We start from the raw sequence: 21,354 nt of genomic DNA, 5'->3' as shown, positions 1-21,354 counted from the left end.
AAATTAATTAATTCAAGTTTTAAAAGAAATAAAAACTGCTGACATGGCCATCATAGTGACAGTGAGACATTATGCAACCGTGTTGCTGTTTGTGACGTTTCCTTTAAGCTTCTTTTAGAGGTTTTAAGTATGAATAAAAAGGATGCAGGATTCGGATTCCTTGTGGTTTCTGCTGGGAGCAGACAATTGTCCAGGTAAATACTTAATCTAACGTCTACACGTTATTCAACTTGGGTGAATAGGGCGAGCAGTGGGTCCAATTCATAGTTGGGAGCATAGTGGGCTGAAATTAAAAATAAGACTTCTGACGAAACAAATTCCCACCACCAACACAATCGTCAAATCCCATATTTTTTAGCTAAAGCTTGTAAAACACAACTGGATGCCCATCTTGTCTCAATTTGCATAAACCCCGCCTCCGATCGCCGAGACGCAAGTAGGCGTGCGCCAACTGTAAATTACTGCATGTGTGAGTAAATAAATATCAGTACTGACTCTGAGCAAGACACTGACGGAAACTGTCTCTTTAAAAGGTGCGGCGAACACCTTAGTAACTGAGGCAGCCGTTGAGTGTTAGCCAATGGAGAGCTGCCTTCAGTGTATCCTTGAGTTGCCTCGCATGTAAACAGCCAGTAGCCTAGAGTGGGAGCAGTCTGCGCCAATTTGGACTTTTTTAGGCTGTCAACTTGGGGCTCTTCGCCTGTCGTTGTTATTGTTTTTATCCTTAGTCCTCGTGAAACGTATACTTGGATTTACTGCTGTTGTCCAGAAAAACGTGACCTTCGAGCCCCTAAGCCTTTTTTCTTGTTTTTTTTAAACTGTACTTTCATTTAGGTTGGGATGTCTGCGACGCAATGGTATGCTCACAAATCTCTAGGAGACGGGCTATTTTGGATCCAGGAGAGATTTTACGAGTCCGGCAACAGAGCCAATATCTGGATGATTAAAGGATCGCATCAGGACGTGGTCATAGATACTGGGCTGGGGCTCCGAAGTTTACCAGACTACCTGCACACGAGTGGACTGCTGGGAGATGAATCGGACCCGGGGCACAAGAATCCTTTGCTAGCAATTGGAACACATGTCCATTTTGATCACTACGGTGGCCTGCATCAGTTCAGACAGGTCGGCGTGCACAGCGCCGAAGCTGACGCGCTAGCCAGTGGCGACAATTTTGAGGCGGTGACCTGGCTGTCGGATCGCGAGATCGTGCGTACACCGTCCCCGGGTTGGAGCGCGAGGCAGTACAGAGTGCAGGCTGTGCGCCCAACTCACATTCTTCAAGAGGGTAAATATCTGCCTCACGGTAATTGATCTGCAGTTGGTTGGTTTCCACTCACTAACACAGTTTGAAGCGTGGATTTGCAGCTATAATGATGTTTTTAACTTGGGTAGGCGTTGCCTCTGCGTTCAACAAGTGGCCATACTTTTGTCACGGAGTGGATCTATTCCGTAGTTTATCAGATTTATTCTAAATAAATAAAAGTCGGCGTCGAGTTTACATTTTATTTGCCACAACTACCCGTTTCAAGTGAGTTTTTTTCGTGTTGTAGGTTAAAGAGCTCATTTCGTTTTTTCGTCGGTTTCTGAAAGTCATAATGCAGGTTATAAAGGTCATTATTGCCAACTTTCTCCTCACAGTTTAATCACTCTGTTTTGTTGTATTTGTGGTGTTTTAGTGAATTTATTCGTTTAGAGAACATGCACACGGACCGAAAAAAAATCAATTGAACGGCGACAAGAGAAGCGTCACAAGTGATGACAAGCATTATTAGTGTGGATGCAACTATTCACGGTATCAGGTTGTGCTGAATATTACAATTGTACGCATTTTATAGCATATTATGCATTCGAACCTATTTCTGCCTTTCAAGATATCAGAAGGGAGTTGCTGTCTGGCAGTACGCCAAGAAGACGTTTTATGGCTCTCTGTTCTCTTGTAGCGGAGCCCTAATAGTGGAATTGAAGTTAAATTAAATTAGCAAGGATGTTGTCTTTCCATATTCAAGTAATGCATAGAGCAGATTTCATCAGCTAGGGAAACCGGTATTCTTTACTGGTAAAAGACAAAGGATAAAGAAGCAAGTCATTTCACTTTATTCAAATGTACAATACTTAAAAGATAATTCACTGTAAAACTATTTAATGCTTGTCATCCAGTAAGCGGTATGTTTAGCATTCCTGCATGGAAAAAAAATCTGTGAGCATCATTACTGATGACTGCATCTGCTTCTATTTTTCTTTTTAAAGCAGATATGATCAATAATATTAACCAGATTAATGAGCATTTACTAGATTTTGTTTGGTTTGTCCATTACAAAATGCTTCACTTTCATCATTTAGAAAATGGAGACCCATATTTTCTTGTCATGTGCCACCAACTGAATACTCCTTCATTTTTCCTTTTTTCCCTCGCCCTACGCAGTTCTGTCCAAGTGAATCTTATTCACTGAGTCATTCTATGCTCAAGTGAATCTTATTCACCGAGTCATTCTATGCTCCTTGCTCTACAAACCAAAACAGGTTAATACTATGCCAATTGCGTCTGAACCAGTAGTTTTTTTCAACTATGTATATGTCATCTTTATCTGGTTATTATTCTTACAACACAAGCAATATTTCATACCCAGGGACTATGTACCTCACAGCACAGCAGCTTCAAGCACAGTTTAACAGTAGTCGAAAAAAGCAAGTCTCAGTTTCTACTTTTGAAGAAGAGACTTAATCCAGTCTGCAGTAGTCCACAGTATTTCAAGGCCATATTTTGTCCTTTAAGGAATAGCTTTCTTACTGCCACTTGCCCTTTCAAACCTGCAGCACAAAGTCTCCTCTTCACAGTAGATACTGATACTTGCTTGTTTCAAATACAGTTAAGCTGTGCTTGGACCTGTTGTTGAAGATGTTGTGCTGTGAGGCGCATATCATGCAAGCTGGTGACCCTCAGAAACTTGTCTTCTGATTCGGTTGTGACTTTGAGTCTGACAGATCTTTTCCTATCAAAGTTTGTTCCAGTTTCCAATTGCCTTTGGATTGTATAGGACACTGTACTCACTGACACTTTGATTGTTTCTCTATTGGCCTGCACTTGTAAGGGTAATAATGCTGTGTCTCATTTAATTGAATTGCTGTTCTCCTGCCATTTTCACTGGAATATTGTCCAAGTAGTACTTCAGAAGGTGTAGTAATATAGTCTGTTCCAATTCCGCTTTAAGACAGAGGGTTTTTTAAGTAATCATTAGAGGTTGGAATACCCGTACAAATTGTTTGCTTCATCTTGCAAGGCTTAATCTTCTTTAATTGCTGCAGAACACATGTAGGTTGTAACATATTAGTTGTTTCCTTAAGAAGGCCCATTTGTAATTTTCAAAAATGTTCCTTTTTTCAGGTTTTGCTAACCTAAACCTTAAACCTACAGCAGTTTACTGCTTACCTTTTCACCATTTTAAGTCATTCATTGCATTTCAACTCAATAAACTGGTGAAAAACTGAAGTGTTCTAAGCTTTTGACTGGTAGTATATATCATTAGAAAGATCTGGTTCTCTGCTTTTAAGTGGAAGTTGAAGTATCTTACAAATACATATTGGAATTGTATCAATGCCAATACCCTTGAGCTCATAGAGTTAATGTTATCCACAGAATTAGCAGTATATGAGGTGGCACACAGGTCAAATTCTCTTATTCACCCATCACAATGGGGAAGACTCAAACATAGTAATGATGTGCAATGGAAGCTTGTTGATCTATACATGTCAGTAAATGGGTATGAGAAAATAGCTGTCCATTTCCACTATCAGGACAAAAATTAATACATTAAAGGAATTGGAGATGAATAAGAGGACATGGGTCTGTACTGACTCCATACACACTGAGGTGGATGGATTGAATGGCCAAATATCTTCAAGGATCACACCTGGAGAATTGCAGACATCAGTTGGGTTTTGTGTTCAGAAAGTATCTAAACCTACTATCAGATGCCACCTCCTTAACCAGTTTTTTGGGGTGTTGCTAGAAAAAAAAGCCTGTTTGGTGATCAAACAACTCAAGTGCCTACACTTTGACAGACACTGCTGAAACTTTCAGTGGGATTGACTTCTATTGACAGGTAAGACAAAAATAGAGATTTTTAGCAACTTCAGACAGGGGTGTGAGACATAAACTGAAAACCCCAAAGTTTAAAATGGCATAGTACCAGCATTCCATGATTTATTTTGGTACCAGAAGTAAACATCTCCATTCCTCTCAGTGCCCAGCCCCCTCCTTCTCTCAATACTTACTATTGTCCATTTTGTAGGCTTCATGAAACAAAACTACACTCTTTGACACATCTGCAAATTCATGTGGATATTGCTTTGATCCAATCTGTATTTCACAGAACTACCCCCCAATGCTTTGACATGATATGGACTTCACAGCTATCAAGAAGGAAGCAGTATATAGGGCTGCATGATGGTGTGGTGCATCAGCAGGCTGGCGTAAGACTGGGCTTTCAAGTTCTCCATTATTTGCTTTAGAATAATTTTGGTACTGAGGTCCAGAGGCTGTTATAAATACCAAAAGCCAACATTTTTGTCCTGATCCAACACTAGTCTAGCATGGATTGAATGATAGGTATGCAGAAAAGTACCTAATCCCTCACTATGAAGGGTGAATCTTGGTTAATACAGGACTGGTTTTCTGCTAGTGTTCCTGGATAACTTGTTAGGAAACGTGGACTCCATAAAGTACCAGCAGATATTAAATCAAAACATGATTGCCTACACTGTGAAGCTTAAATTGGGCAGTGGTTGGATCTTCCTTCAGGACAACAATTCAAAGCACAGCTCAAAATCAAAACAAAAAGGATTAATTGACCAAACAATCAAGGTTTTGCCATGGCTAAATCTATCCCCTGACTTAAACCCCATTGAAAACCTGTTAGATGAACTGAAGAGGAGAGTCCACAAGTGTACATCTCAAAATCTGGGAGACCTAGAGAAGTTCTGAATGGAGGAATGGTCTCAAAACCGTTGCTATTGGTTTTCCTACCTCATTAACCTTTATAAGAGGATACTTAGAGCAGTTATCAAGGCAAAGGGGGCTGCACAAAGTATTAAAAAAGGGGCATGAGTTTATTTCATGGATTCAAAATGGGTTCAACTCATTTTGAATAATTTAATTCAGTGCTTACAAATCTATGTGCAGGTCTGAAAATGTACAAACGTAAAGAATATTCTGTGTGCACAGATAATCTCCGTTTTCATATTATTATCAATATTTTTTGTTGAAATAATATGTTGAAGAAAGTGCAAAATAAGTTAAATCCATTTACACAATCAGTAAAAAAAAACAAATGCAGCAGCAAACCTCCTAACCCATGTCCTTCAACCAAACTCTGCAGAATAAAAAGGTGTCAGTAAAATGATATCTGAGCCTGAATATGAAGTACTGTATATATATATATTTATTTTGACCAAATGAGACAAAAATCTTGCCACTTGCTTCACTCACCAATCCCTGTGTTTGGTTTTCCGGATACACACTTTTAAGATTTTCTTTTCTTTGAATTGTTGCTATTTCATTAGTTTCACTTTTATTTCAGAACTTCGTTAAAAACAATATTTGGAATCTTTCGAGTCCCAACATGCTGAATCTTTTAAATGGGGTCAGTGAGACATGTGTTTAATGACTTTGTACCATAATTCAGGATAGGTTTCTCTGGAATTTCAGCACAGACAGAACGATCTACATCATCAGCAGTTAATTTTTTTTTTTTTTTTGCAAAGTAACCAGTAAATGCATGTGAGGTAAACCCTGTTTTTGAAAATCTCTGACTTAAACTTCAAAGCCTTACAATATTTACATACTTCTGACACATCACCTATGTCCATATATTCGATCTCTATTCTCCATTTCGTTATTTCTTTGAGTAATAATTTCTCTTTGCTTGCACTAATGCGATCTTTACTTTCTTTTTTTTTTTTGACACTTTTGTTTTTTTCTGCTTTCATATTCTGTATCTTGCTCTGCATGTGTGTTGCGCCTACGTTTTCTCTTTTGAGTCTTTTGAATTCCAGTGTTTTCATTATTTTTAACCTGCTCTGCATGTGTTTGGCCCCCTTGTTTTTAACCTCTTTATGACATTTTGCTTTTTTTTTTGTACTCTTTGTCTTTTACTTCTGACCTCACTTTGTCCTGCTTTTTTTTTTCAATGACACCTGGTCTGTGGTGATTATTTTCCCTTTTATCGAGTAATAATTTCCATACGTTTGCGCTACTGCGATCTTTACTTTTTTTTTTTTTTGATAGTTTCTAATTTTCCTGCTTTCATATCCTTTAACCTTCTCTGCATGTGTATAGCGCCAACATTTTTGAACGGCTTTATGAAGTTCTACTTTGTCTTTTAATCCTGAGTCCTATTGGACATGCTCTTTTTTCAGTTCCATTTGTTCTGGGCTGATTATTACTTTCCTTATTTTCTGAATTTGCACCTAGATTATTCTTTTTCTTTTTTGCATTTTTTTTTCTCTCCAGCACTTTTGAGTGTCTTTTCTTCACGCTGCTCTTTCTTCTTCGCTTAGTCGTCGACGTTTCATCTATAACGTATTGTCCTTATACGCTTTATATGCGCTAAGAGCCCTGGATCTGTATGTTCTCAAATCCTTTACATGACTGAGTGTTTTGCTGCCCGTGGTCTTATTTGATATTGGTTGTAAGTAGGGCGTGTCTTGCAAGAATCTCATCTTCTGCGTCCCTGCGAGATGGTCCTGGGTCATTCTCTTGGCACAAAGTCTCATGTTTAAGGTCCCCGCGAAACACTCCGTGGCCAATTTCTTTCATCTCGCGGGTCTTTTAAGTGTCTTCCGTGATCTTGACGGGAAGATCACGTCTCGTCTCCCTAGACTTTCTCTCCCAGGATGTTTTTTATAATAGAGAGATGAGCTAAATGCCAGTTTGGGCCCGTTTAGGGAAAAATATTTCTGACTATGTTCAGATAGAATAAAATCTTCTGTTTTTGTATTTTTCATTTATTTCTGTCTGTAGTAGGCCACCATTATTCAATAGATGTTCTTACTGCTGCAAGGAAAGTTCCAGGAGATTTAAATCTCCAAATGAGAAAAAAAAGTCAATTTTTGAGCAACTGCTAGTTCATGGATGTAACTATTTAATTACTTTCAGACAAGCCCTAGATGTTGTACTAAACACATATGATAGTATATGTTTTAACTCTTTTTTATTTTAGTGTAACTTGTTTTATTGGTTTTAGGTTACTTTACCATAAGTAAGAGAGAGATCAATTAAGGATTCTATTAATGCTACGTTCCATACAGCTATATATGTTTGGTGTTGCACTCATTACCCGTTATTACCTGGCTGAAAAGGTATGTCATCAGAGAACCCCGTATGAAGTAGTGCATGTTAGATACAGAGTTATCAAAAATTTTATTATAGGCTGAGCTAGTTTACTTTCTTACCAAATTCTGAAAAGACTGTACTTTTCGCAGAGGAGAAAATTAAGTTTTTATGTAATTTTAAGTTAACTAAGATATATTTTATCCCACTGTGTTGTAGAGGGTAGGATTCTTAACAATTGAGTAAGATGAGAGAACAAGAAGGTAAAGGTGTTCACAGTTTGATTTTTCATGTTTGAAGTGTGTTTCATTGGTTAGTACAGTGTAGTGATATGTTTACAGATCTCTTAGTAAAATTCAGTTTTACCAAACAATTGTGACTTAATACACTAAGTAACGCATTGCAGGAAGATTAGCTCTGTAGTACAGTGAAACTGATTAAAAACAATGATTTCCTAGTTGACAAATACTGTTTTTAGCAATACAAACTGTTTTGATACATTTAGAGATGTTTTAGTTATATTCACTCATCCATCGTCCTATTTTCCTTATCCAAGGCAAAATGATTAGGTAACTGGAGCATATCCCAGAAGTTATCGAACACAAGGCAGGAACAAAACCTGGATAGGGTGCCAGTCCATTGCAGTGTTTCCAGACACACATGCACACAGGCCAATTTAGCAATGCAACTCCACCAACCTGCATGTCTTTGTTTTGTGGGAGGAAACTTAACCACTTGGAGAAAACCCATACAGACATGGGGAGCCCATGCATTGAGCATATGGGATGTGAACCCTAGTCTTCTTATTTCACAGCTGCAGCCCTACTGCTGCGCCATTCAGTTGTATCAAACTAGTGTTTCCATTACATGGAATACTGAGAAAGTTCAGCAGATTTCTTACATTTAAGTTTCCAGCTTGCAGAAAGTGGAACACTTGTTACTGGAAATTTGTGTTTAAAGTGAAATTGTTCAAAGCATGGAAACACACTCTTTAAGGGTCTGGATACCAAGTGCATTCTAGGTCAGGTCAGGCTAGAAAGCATGCAGTCATACAGCTAGTTGTTTCACCCACCACATGACAAAAAAGTTTGAGATTCTGGTTGACAACCACCCAGGCAGACACGTGGTCTAGTCCCAGCCTCTGGAAATGACCATCTTTCTGCCGCAGCCAGGTGTTACGTGGGTGCCCCCTTGGCCTGGTCTAGCCACTCAGGTTCTCAACAATGAGGATCCTGTGAGCAGGATCAGCTTCAGGGAATCACGCCATATGGTCATAGTGCCTTAATTAATGCTCCCTCAGGATGGCAAGTAATGTGCCTCATTTGGGACTCCAATGAGCAACTGCTCATTCGATACATAGTCAGACTAGTGGTACCCAAGGATTCTCTGAAGACACACAGTACCAAAGGGATCTAATCTTTGTCTCATGTAACTGGATAGCACCTACGCATGATCTCACAACCATATAGCAAAACAGGAAGCACCAGGACTACAAAGACTTGGACCTTCATCCTTTTGCAAAGATATTGGGAATGCTACACACCCCTATCCAGTGACCTCATGACCCCCATGCTCTAGCAATCCATTTTCTCACTTCATAGGTAGAGTCACCAGAGACATGAATGTTGCTGCCAAGATAAGTAAACCTCTCAACAAGGTTGACACTCTCTCCGCAGATGGACACAATACTGATGGCTGTGCCCAATAGGTCATTAAAGGCCTGGATCTTGTTTTTTATCCAGGATACTTATTCCTGATATATTTATTATATTTAAAGGATAGCTTAATGACCCCTCTGCCTGAAATCTTAGCAAAATGTTTTTTTAGGAATGGCTTTTTTGCATTCTAAACATAGGTATTTATAATTGTAAATTACTTTATAATAAGGATTTGGTACTTATTTGTATGAATTCTCTGAAAGAAATATAGTAGCTTTGGAAGCATGTTCATTTTAACATGTCTTTTGGCTATTGTGAGATGAAGAGATGATTGTTTGTTAACATCTTGGTACTTTCAATCAAGTTAATTTAATCAGACGAGGTCCTCAGCATTTTTAAGTGCCTCTTCTAGATACATGAACTGCTGTGAGATAATTACAACATGATCCAGTTCAAGCCATGCTGCACTATTCACTGAGGGAATAATATGGTCTTATTCAAGTTGATCTTAAATCCAGAAATCCTATAGAGTCTATGTAGTGGACTCAATACATGTGTAATGTGGAAAAATCTGAATCAGAGAGATTTGTTTAGTTGGTCCTTCCCATACAATTCCCCAAATCTCTTGATGTTCATGCTGGTGAATAGCCAAGAATTAAGTTGTGAATAGTGTTGGTGATAATAGGCCAGCCTTGTTTTGTGTTCCCACGATTTAAAGGACAGTTGACATTATAACAAGCTGATATACCTTGTGCTGTGAAACTTAGCAAAAGGAATTGGAAGCATTTTTGAAATAAGAGTGTTTAAAATATTCTCAGGAGTATTCTTTAGTGCTGTAATATTATTCCTTAGTGCAGAAGAATGCAGTATATTTTTATTTTAATTATACTCTAAAGTGCTCTCTAATTTTAATTCTGTATATTATCTGAGTACATACACATTAAAATTAATTATAAGTGACATATTGCTTGACTAAGTGAGGCAATAAGAGTCAAGGAGCAGCATTAGAGTCTGTTCATCTCGTTCCTGTTATTGGAGAACTGCCAGTACTTTTTACATAACTATGGAACTGCTAATATTATGGTGACAGATACGATTAACTCAGATTAACATGTAAAAATAATTGCATCACTGGCTCAAGGCTCTTACAAATTATTACTACTCATATACGGTATGTGTCTAGGTAACCATGCATTACTTAAAATAAGCTTCCAATTAATCTTTTGCTGTTTTCTCTATCTTATGAAAATTTGTAGGAAGTAAATGTATCATGTGGCTCATGATATGTTGGAAGTTATCACATGTACTTTAGGATAGGTTAAATGAGACTCAAGGACGTCTTTCTGATATGGATGTTAGCAACACTGGAGCTCCACCAGGAAGATTACCATCTCCTTTTCTCTTCACTCTGTACACCTCAGACTATAAATGTAACACTAAGTCATGTCACTTGCATAGATTCTCAGAATGTCTGTACTTAATGAGAATTATTGATAAAGAGTGAGACAGACTATAGGAGTCAGTTGGGGAACTTTGTTTCATATTGCAGAAAGAATTGCCTGCAACTTAAGATCAGCAAAAGCAAGGAACTGGTTATTGATTTTTGCCACACTAAAGATCCTGTGTCAAGTCACTATTTATGGAGTGGATGTGGAGGTGTTGCAGTGCTACAGTACAATACATGGAGATGCATATCAATGACAGGTTGGACTGGTCTCATAGCACAGAAGAACTTTTTCAGAAAAGCCAGAGCAGGCTTTTTATAGACTGCATTCCTTTAATGCGGATAATGACATCCTTCACATCTTCTACTATTCTGTGATGGCCAATGTGACTTTCTACAGTACATTGTAGTGTGCTAGGTTGGTAACATTTCTTCAAAACTGAATCAGCAAGCTAATTAAAATGATAGACTCAGTTATGAGACACACGCAGAACCACCTGGAGGTAGTAGAAAAGGAGAGAATTAAAAAACAAATCTGAGTGCCATGATAAACAATGCTGCACATCCTCTCTGACACACTAACAGTGAGTACTTTCAGCCAACGAATCATTCAGCAGACGTGTGTCAGGAAACTCTACTGGAGCTCTTTTATACAAACAGCAATACACCTGCATAATGCTTCACTGTGACTGTTACAGCCAAGTCAGAAATTTTTATACTTTAAGTCAAATGTTCAGACCATATCATTTATTTACCTATTTATTTATATATTTATTTATTTACAGAGCCTCTCTAAAATGACAAAAAGCATATTTAACTTTATTTTAAAAATCACATTATTGAAATTCATAAAGCACTTGTTTGCCAGTCATGAAAGGCAGTATCAGTAGAATGTTTTTAATTTTGTTTTTGTTTTTAGGTAATTAGTCAGGTTGATGATGTCATAGTTCTCTCTTATGTCTATGTAAGGTTTTCTTTTGATGCTTCAATATTCCACCAATGCCACAAAAATACCTGTTATAGGTTCATAGGTGACTTTAGATTATCCCAAAATAAGTAACTATGGATAATGTGTGTTAATGTGCACAGTAGTGAAGAGTTTCCTGACTTAAGTGTGATGGTTGTGCAATAGGGCTGTGGCTTAATGACACCCTGAACTGGATTATTGCAGGTTTGAAAAATTGACTCAATTCCTGTCAAATACATATATTTTTTCTGTCTGGTTTACCTTCAACAAATTGGTGGGTTCACTTAACTTGGGCTTCCTCATACAGTACCCAAAAACAATTACAAAAAATCTAAATAAATCAAATCTTACGTTTTAAGATGTTGGTTTTAGGCAAATAACAGATTATTGTGCTTCAGTGTAGTGAAGTAAACAACAAAGTACACCCTGTTTCAATTCTGTGGTTTCACTCAAAAAGCAATTCTCAGTATATTGTAAATTAAAGTAAATGTAACTAAAAATGACAAATTATACATATTTTCCTTTTATACTTTATCAAAAAAAAAATAAACCATCATGCATAATCCTTTTGGAAAAAAGTAAGTACACCTCATGATTCAATAGTGTGTTAGAACTAGCTTTAAAAGTTATAATATGATGTGTGCTATGGTTGTTTTCTTATGAGTTTATCTGTATCTTATTTATGTTACATCAGAGATGGTCTAGCCCAACTCATCCTTACAACCCTGCTTCAGTTCATTAATGTTTGAAGTAATTGGTTTATGCGTTGGCCTCTTAAAGCCAGGCCATGTGTTTATGACTCAGATGCTGACCTGAATTTAAAATTATGATTAAGCTAATCACATGTGAGCACAGGGTGACATTGCGGTAGTTCATTAATTCTTCCTTCTATTCACTCTGTACTGTCCATGAATGTGCCAGTCTTGTTTACATTTTGTTACTTAGTTATGTTATTTTTAATAAATTAGTTTAAAGGCCACAGGTAATATGAGAAATAACCAAAGCAATACCACTGTAATAACAGCTGCATTTTATTGTAGATTCAAATGTCGATGGTTGAAATCTTTATTTATTTTCAAAGGTCTTTTCAGCCCTGGCACCCAGGGGCTGGTGTGATAAAGCCCAAAAGATCAAACATGTAACAAGTAGTATGCCAGGCAGCAAACCCAGCTTATTAAATAACTTAACCTTAATATATTCTTACTGGGCATGAGATAATACACTTAATTCATACAATGTAGTTTGCTGTACAGGCTTCTCAAAACAAAGAACACTGAAAAAAAATCAATAACTAATGTATTATTTCTGGAAAAATGGTACAAAAATTTAGCTTTAAAATGGCAAAAACACACAACAGCCATTAAAAAGAATAAAGTGTTTAAAACTGAATTAGATGCAAATTGAGCCTTGGTCCTATCACTCCTTCTACATGTTTACTGTTTCAAACTGTCCTGCAAGCCACAAGGCATCTACCCTTTCTGATTAAAAATGCAACTTTGAGACTTGTAACACACATTGTCACTGACACCTAAAATGGATTCAAGAAACTAACAACATTTTATAAAATGACATAATCCGAATATATGCAATGCAGTGTACATGGACACTGACCCATTATAAAAAATTACAGGCTAGTAAGGCTACAACAAAGATAATCTAGCAGTAATAATGATATTCCTCAAACTGGCTCAGCATAGGTGACACCACATGACAAAGTAAGAATGATTTAGTTCTGAATGGAAACATCTCTCAAATAAGCTTAGATTAAAACTCTTGTTAAAACTCCACAAATTTTGTCCTCTGTTGTTCACCATCATCAATGACCTGATGATAATACTCCTCACAGTCACTCCTGGCACACTATAAAAAAGTTTTTGATGATCATTGCTTTATGCTAATGTAGTAAAAAGGTAGTTCCATTCAATCATATCAAATGCTTATCCTGCATTCAACGATAATAATATCTCAGGGGTGTTTGACTTTGAAGACTGGAAGCTAAGTATCAGCCTTTAATAAATCCAGTTTGATCTTGTGATATTACTGAAGGCAGCACTTTCTCCATCCTTGTTGCTAGGACTTTGGAGAGTATCTTAACATCATTATTCAGAAGTGAAATTAGTCTGTATTATGCACATTGTAATATGTCCTTATTTTGTTTAGGAAAGACAGTGATTAATGCTTGGCGAAAAGTTTGAGGTAGAATTTGATTGTCTCTAGCTTCTGTAAATGTTGCTAATAAGAGGGGAGCTAGCTGAGTGGAGAATTTCTTATAAAATTCGACAGGGTAGCCATCAAGGCCTGCTGCTTTCCCACTCTGAAGTGACTTTATAGCATCTAGTAATTTTATTCAATTCCACTGTACTTAGAGTATCTAGTTATGGTATCTTTAATACATCCAAAAATGCATTAGGCTTTTGAAAAATTATTTCCGGCAAAGTCTAATCTGTCCTTCATATGCTTGATGTTTACTAGTGATTTGCACCCTGTGGTAAACCCTCTGTCTTTTCATGAAGTTTTCCTGTGATTGTAGACTTTGGCCATGATAGGTCCACCTTCGCGGAGAGTGTTACTGGTTTGGCTAAATGTTGTAAAGGGGGTTCTTCTTCACCAAGGACAGAATTCTGCAGTCATCCAAAACAGTTGTTTTCTGTGGTTTTCCAGATCTTCTGGTGTTGTTGAGTTCACCAGTGCATTCCTTCTTTTTAAGGACATACCAGATATTTGATTTGACCACTCCTTGTGTTTCTGCTGTCTCTCTAAATGGTTTGTTTTAGTTTTTCAGTCTAAAGATGGACTGTTTTTACTTGCATGGACAGCTCTTTGGACCTCATATTGAGAGTACACAGTGACAGCTTCCAAATGCAAATCCCCCACTTACAATCAATTCCAGGCCTTTTACCTGCTTAATAGTTAATGAAATAAAGACAGGAACAGTTTGTCAGTCAAATGTCAAAATACTTTTGAGCCCCTGGAAATGGGTGGGCTATACAAAAAAAAAAAATGGTTGTGATTTCTAAATAGCTCCTACAATATTTTTGGTAAATCCTTTAAATTAACTCTGCAAGTGTACTCTTTAATCAAATAATAATAGCTTAGTTTCAAATCCATTGTGGTGGCATACAGAGCCAAAATTATGAAAATTGTGTCACTCTCCAAATACTTAATGGTCCTAACTGTGTACACCCAGACTGAGAAACTTTGAAATTACCAGTTAGCCTAATTTGAATATCTTTAGAGATGTGGGAGGTGAACTCATGCAGACGTGAGATGAATTTCTGAATAGATAACAACCAAGCACTACTTTCAAACCTGGGATGCTGAATGTAAGAGGCAGCACCTCTAATCACTGTGCTACCATCGGCACATAATTAATATCCTTCTCTGAAATCTTTTGTAGATTTTCACATCCTGAATGATCTATTCTTTTATTTTTGCATTTTATCACAAGCTCTCAGCAAAGAAAAATATATATTACATTAATATATCACATACATAAAACATGCATAGCTTCTGAGAACTCTTTAACCCCATTGACAATAGGTTCACAATGTCTCCATGAAGCATTAACAGCAAGGCAGCAACAATCTGGAATGGATTCAATATGGACACTGGGTGGATAATGCTTTCTATAATGTTTTCCTTTTTAAAAGATTACAGTACAGTGAAAACCACATCTTCATTTTAAAGAGGTTTTGCAAATTTTGCTTTTGCTGATCAGTTCTATATGCTCTCACTTTAAAATAGACATTGTCAGTTTTATTAGAAAAGTACTTTGCCATGCTCAAATTCTTTAAAATCTAAAGCTATATATCAGTATGTATTATATGCATCCTGCTTAGTATTAGATCTACCACTCAGATCACTGTAAATTTGTTTGTATTCAATATGAAATCTACCGATCAGATCCATGCTTACTAGATATGCAAAAATATAGTTACTGTTTTATTGTTTGTTTCATGAAGCTAAAATGAAATGGCACCAGGGGAATTTCTGTTTTCATTTATAATTTTTAAATTACGTTATAAATGAAAGTGTAAATTCTTTTCTTATTTGTATACATCAAAAATATATTGTTCTTCATTGACAAAGCTTAAATGCATATTGTATCATAATATAGTTTAAATCAGGGGTGCCCACACTTTTTCGGCTTGCGAGTTACTTTAAAAATGGCCAGGTCAAAATGATCTGCCTACATTAAAAATTCTATATATCCTTCTATATAAAAGCGGTCGGGATTGTCCTTCTGTCCCGTGAGCGCTACGCAGGCGCGGAGTATCACACACGCCCCGTCCATTTTGCAGTGCACGATGGGATTTGTAGTTTCGTTTTTCCAGGTAAAAGATGATTTTCTACTCCAGACTGTGCGATATCTTTTTCTTCTTTCTTACTATATAAAAGCGGTCGGGATTGTCCTTCTGTCCCGTGAGTGGAAAGCGTAGCGGTATTCCGCTTATCACAGACTTACTACTTGCAGCTTGCGGTACGAAGAGACATGATGTGAGCAGAGTTCTGGTGCTCCCATTGTTCCCTTGCTTTTGTGCGCGATGCGCTGGAAAAATAGACAAAATTATGTCTCTGGAAATAATTAATGTTGATGGAGTACAAATGCCTCACTGCATAGTAAATATCAGGGGGGTTCAAAAGGCGACCTCAATATTGAAAAAAGTTTAAATTTCATCACAAAAATAACAGAAACTACGAGTATTAAAGTAATACCGCTCAAATGCAATATAACCAAATTAATGAGTTTGTATAAAATATCAAATTGATCTACATATTGAATTGCCTTAAGAAGTGGTCAACTTAAAAATCGGGTCAACCTAGTAAATATATAAATATATATATATATATATATATATATATATATATATATATATATATATATATATATATAATATATATACTGAGTATCAGAGGTGGGTAGTAATGAGTTACATTTACTCCGAGTACATTTACATTTAAAAAAATTGTACTTCTAAGAGTAGTTTTACTGCACCATACTTTTTACTTTTACTTGAGTACATTTGTGAAGAAGAAACGCTACTCTTACTCTGCTACATTGGGCAACACTCGAATTGTCACTTTTTTTCCGTGTTGGTCAGATCGGGAAAAAATGCCAGGTCTAGTGGCCATTGATCATTATTAAGTTGCTTGTATTCTGCATGTTTAATGACAAGGAGAAACTCCTTTTTCTCCGGCCAGGGGTCTTAAAATCTCAGCAGGAATTTCTCCCTAGCCATCTGCCACAACAAAGGCATCTGTTATCATCTCTCCATCTTGGAAGGACTTCTTTTGCTTAATGATCAAGTGACTCACCCAGAACGATGCTTCGGTGTGTCTGCCTTTGCTTTTGAATTGAGCTGAGTGAAAAATGACAGCTGTCCGATTAACTGTGATTTTAGTTCCCTCTCCTTTCTCTTTCTCAGATCACTTTTCGGAAGGAAGTCAGTTTCATAGTTTTTATGAACAGTTCGAAAGTGCCTTTTCACATTTTCCTTCTTTGGAATAGCAATGATAGATTGACAGATCAGACAAACACACTTCGATTGTGACATTGTGAGAGAAAAAAATCCTCTTCCAATACCACATCCAGCCCATAACCAACAATTTTTTTTTTTAATCTCTTCTTTAGTCGATATAAATTGGAAGGCTAACTAGATCACTTAGATAGCTGGAGTTTTGCAGTAGCTTGCGCATTTGATCGTGCGAGAGGGATGACCAGTGTGTTAGAAGAAAAGTGATCTCAGACTGGCCGCCCTGTACGTCAATCAAGTGGAAAATGCCATAGGGAGGATATATGCTAGACTAATATTTAAAAAAAAAAAAAATACATTTTTGAATGCAATGCCATCTACCTGCACTACCTTTCCGATCTACCGGTTGATCACAATCGACGTATTTGGCACCCCTGGTTTAAATAATCCTTTTTATTTTTTAACTTCTGGGCTGACATGCTGGTCCATTGATTAGCACCACTTCCTTAGTGTGTTTGAATCTTGCATCTGGTCTTTGCCTATGTGGAGCATGCATGTTTTCTCAGTGTTTGTTTTCCTCTCCCATTTGCCAAGACTGCATATAAAGTTAAATGTTGTGAGTGGCCACTATGATGGACTGGCACCCTGCACAAGGCTTGTTCCCAAACCTTATGCCCAAAGCTGCTAGTATAGACTCTGGGCCACTGCAATCTTGGATCAGATTAAGCAGTTTTGTGGATATTATGTTATCTAAAAATTTACTCCAAAATGAAATTTACACACCGAATGACGTAATCCAAATCAAGGTTAATGTAAATATTGTTAAAAGTATTGTATTTATTAGAAGCTTATTTGAAAATATCCTTACAGTTACGTTAAGTGACTGAAAAGATGGGAACAAAGGTCACACACAGGGAAAGAGATGACTATAGAAAATTTAAATATGGTACAGTATATACAGTAGTTTCATATATAAATGGTGTGTCTGAAGCCTTTGCATTAGACTTGAATATCATCATACAATCATATATATTTTTAACATTGCGGAGAGCCCCTAAGTCGGTAATTATTTGAAGTTAAACACTTGGTTGATACTGATGCTAGTAGTGCCAGATTTAGAACTTAATACATTGAATTTAGTGCAGAAAAGATATATGAAGTATGGTATTTTTTTCAAGTGGATTAAGGTTAAGAAGATTTTGATTTCATTGAATTTATTGTTTCAAGGTGACTCATGAAATGATACTCGTGTTGACGCACAGTCCCGGCTTCAAACTATAGATATGTGAAGGCCAGGCCTGCCACAAAAGCTTTTGTCTGTGGATGTTGTATTGATTGAATTTAAATTACTTGATGTATGAAAGGACACCACTACAAAATGCTGTAATAACACTTTAATCACATTTCTTCCAAAAATAAAGAGCATTGATTTAAAATGGGTAGCTTCTCTGCCCTTCATGTCAAAGACTGTTACAAATCTACTGTGGCGCCTTAGTTTTTGTTTTTAGAGGAGGTAAAGGTTACTTGATTAAAGTCCCAGAAATTTCACAGCCTAAAATCTAAATATTTATTTTTTGACTGTCTACTGTATTTTGTAATTTATATTTATTTGTCTTTTTAGGAGATGTCATTAATTTGGGAAATCGGCAGCTGACAGTGATGCATATGCCTGGACACTCTAGAGGGAGCATCTGTCTCCATGATAAAGATAACAAGGTGCTGTTCAGTGGGGATGTGGCCTATGATGGTGCAATGATTGACTGGCTCCCTTACAGCAGGATTAGTGATTATGTCAGCACTTGTGAGCGACTGGTGGAACTTGTTGACCAAGGTCTGGTGGAGCGAGTGCTTCCAGGACACTTCAACACCTTTGGGGCAGAAAGACTATACAGAATAGCATCAAACTATATTGCAAATGCTGGAACATGCCATAGGTTTTCAACAGGTGCCATGAAGACTGTTGCCAGACTTGCTCTTCGGGCAACAAATCTAGGGAGAAGCTGATTTTTATGTCCATGTCAAAGGTATTGCAGTTTAATATGGCACAGCAGTTCTACAGACGCACTATTGTTCTGAATGTAACATTTCAATTTATCTAAATCATTACAACAGGCTACTTGCATAATAGTCACTGGCCAGTGTGAATTAGTTTTGTGTGTAATTGGCATTTATGAATGTTTATTGCTTGAAATTTCTGGTTATTGAAAAAACTGGGTTTCCACACGGGAAGTAGAAATGGGTGGCAGAAACATTTTAAAGGCATCAAATGCAGTATTCAGGTATGCTTTCTAACGTAAAGTATCTGCACGTGTGCCACGGCCCGTTATGTATCCTTTAGATTTCTCAGTGGCCTTTTTGAACACATCAGGTTGCCAAAACAAAGATTTAGGGATGAAAACTTAGCTTCGTATGACTTGAAGTACACTGCCTATTGCAATGTCTCTTTGATAATTAAGTAAATACATTTACTGGGTACATGTTAAGCAGACGTTCATATGTTACTTTTGGCTTGCACATAGAATCAAGATAAAAGACTTTTTTATGAATATATATAAAATACTACATGTCATTGGGTTTAGATTAATACTGTCATGTTGTTTACTGTTAAAACCTTAAAGCATTGCAGTAAAATGTTGCATTTGTAAGTTGCCAGTTATTGAGAATGACTATATTTATTATCAGATTTCTTTTTGCATCTTCTTACCCATCTACAGTTCTTCGTACTTTATCCCGTGTTATCAGAATTGTTTAGTATGGAAAAAGGAGAGTTACTGTGGATGAATTTTTCAGACAAATTCAAATTGTGAAATATGACAGTAAATGAATAAAAAAATGATATATGAGTATAAATAAACATGGAGATATACATATTTTTATATTTATATAAAATTTCATTTTTTTCATTTATTTATTAGGGAGTCAAGCTAAAGTTAGAAAATGGGATTTATTAGAAAATGGAATGAACCTTAACAAAACTGATAATGTCATTTCTCAATGAAGTCTTCACCCTCCTCAATGCACTTGTGCCACCTGCCTGGAAGTGCCTGGATTCCAGCAGAATAAAAGGTTTTGTCTTGTCCTCGTAACCGCTCGTGCACCCGAGTTATTGTCGAACACTACATACCGAGGGGTACTACAGTCACTAGTGCAATTTACTGTGACTTGCTGGAGACCAATGTGAAGACTTCTATTTAATTCAAGTGGCGGGACTGCTGTCTCAAGGAGTCCTGTTGCTGCAAGACAATGAACACACTGCTAAGAACTTTTGGATCGCCAAAAAAACATCTGGGTGGTTGTCGATTCAAGATAGATGACGACATGAAAAAAGTGGTGCGCGAGTGGTTGTGAGGACAAGACAAGACTTTTTATTGAATCCATGCACTTCTATGCAGGCACAAGTGCCTTGAGAAGGGTGTAAACTACATTGATAAATGACATTATCAGTTTTGTTAAGGTTAGTTCCATTTTCTAATAAATCCCATTTTCTAACTTTAGCTTGACTCCCCCTTGTATTTTAGTGGCCACACATGAAATAAGTCTTGAATTGAAAATTTTCATTTTCACCCATCTAGAAGGGCTTAGTGATGGGTTGAGTAATTCTGAGTGATCCACCCAAGGTAGCCGCACTTATACTAGGAATCCCAGGGCAAGCAAAAGCGCATTCTCAAAATTGTAATTACACATCTGTAGAGGATAAGAGCATAAAAAATGTTACCAGGAATTTTTGCATGAAGCGGCTACTTTAACTCGAATAATCCTCTCAGATGTTCATATCTGAAATGCCTTGGCTGTTAGGTGCCACATTTACAATAGATTTATGTCTACTCTACAGGTGTTTCACCAATCAAAACACAGTACTTGCTAGAGCTCACCCTCTCGGCTTTGACAGGTAAAAATGACAGAATCATTTTAAGACATATTTTATATTGCAGGTAGAGTCAGTGAAATGAAAAAAAAACTTAAACACATAAAGAAATAAACAACAAAAACATATTTAGTGACACATTTAATTATGTATGCACATAAGTCATGCTTTTATTTATTTGCTGTCACATTTAACAATACCTTTATTTGCTTGCAAATTTATTTACTTAAGTTTCTCTGAAATATTCCTCCATAGGCTATATTTAGAAAATATAGTCTCATTACTGATACTGTTGTAATTTTACAACTTCATTTAAACAAATGTCTCCCTTTAACATATTGTTTAAGAATCTTCTGATTTCAGCAGTGTTGCATTTTTTTTTACTCTGCAACAAGATTTGGCCTTACTTTTTCTTGCAAATGTGTTTTTTTCCTGTTCTACTTAATAATCCTTTTCATCTTTTTGTTTTTACTTGGGTTATTAGAAATTCTCCATTTCTGCAAAAGTGTGTTCTATTTATATTACTGGAATCTGGCTAAAACTAAATTGCAAGTACGGTACATTGGACAAATGCACTGAAGTCTGATTTGATGACCGGGTGCAACAACTTGGAAAC

The 21,354-nt window shown here is 36.8% G+C and overlaps 1 protein-coding gene across 1 annotated transcript; it reads left to right on the top strand.

Annotated features, from left to right (window-relative positions):
• The first annotated feature begins 527 nt into the window (after positions 1-527).
• mblac2 (metallo-beta-lactamase domain containing 2) lies at positions 528-19,525 on the top strand. The gene is made up of 2 exons (XM_039759328.1): positions 528-1,288; positions 18,495-19,525. The coding sequence occupies exons 1-2, from the start codon at positions 841-843 to the stop codon at positions 18,875-18,877; spliced, it is 831 nt and encodes a 276-aa protein (XP_039615262.1). The 5' UTR covers positions 528-840; the 3' UTR covers positions 18,878-19,525.
• Positions 19,526-21,354: the final 1,829 nt, after the last annotated feature.

The sequence above is a fragment of the Polypterus senegalus genome, chromosome 7 (assembly GCF_016835505.1).
Source record: "Polypterus senegalus isolate Bchr_013 chromosome 7, ASM1683550v1, whole genome shotgun sequence".
In the NCBI taxonomy this organism is placed as follows: domain Eukaryota; kingdom Metazoa; phylum Chordata; class Cladistia; order Polypteriformes; family Polypteridae; genus Polypterus; species Polypterus senegalus.
This window is presented reverse-complemented; position numbering and strand designations above follow the sequence as displayed.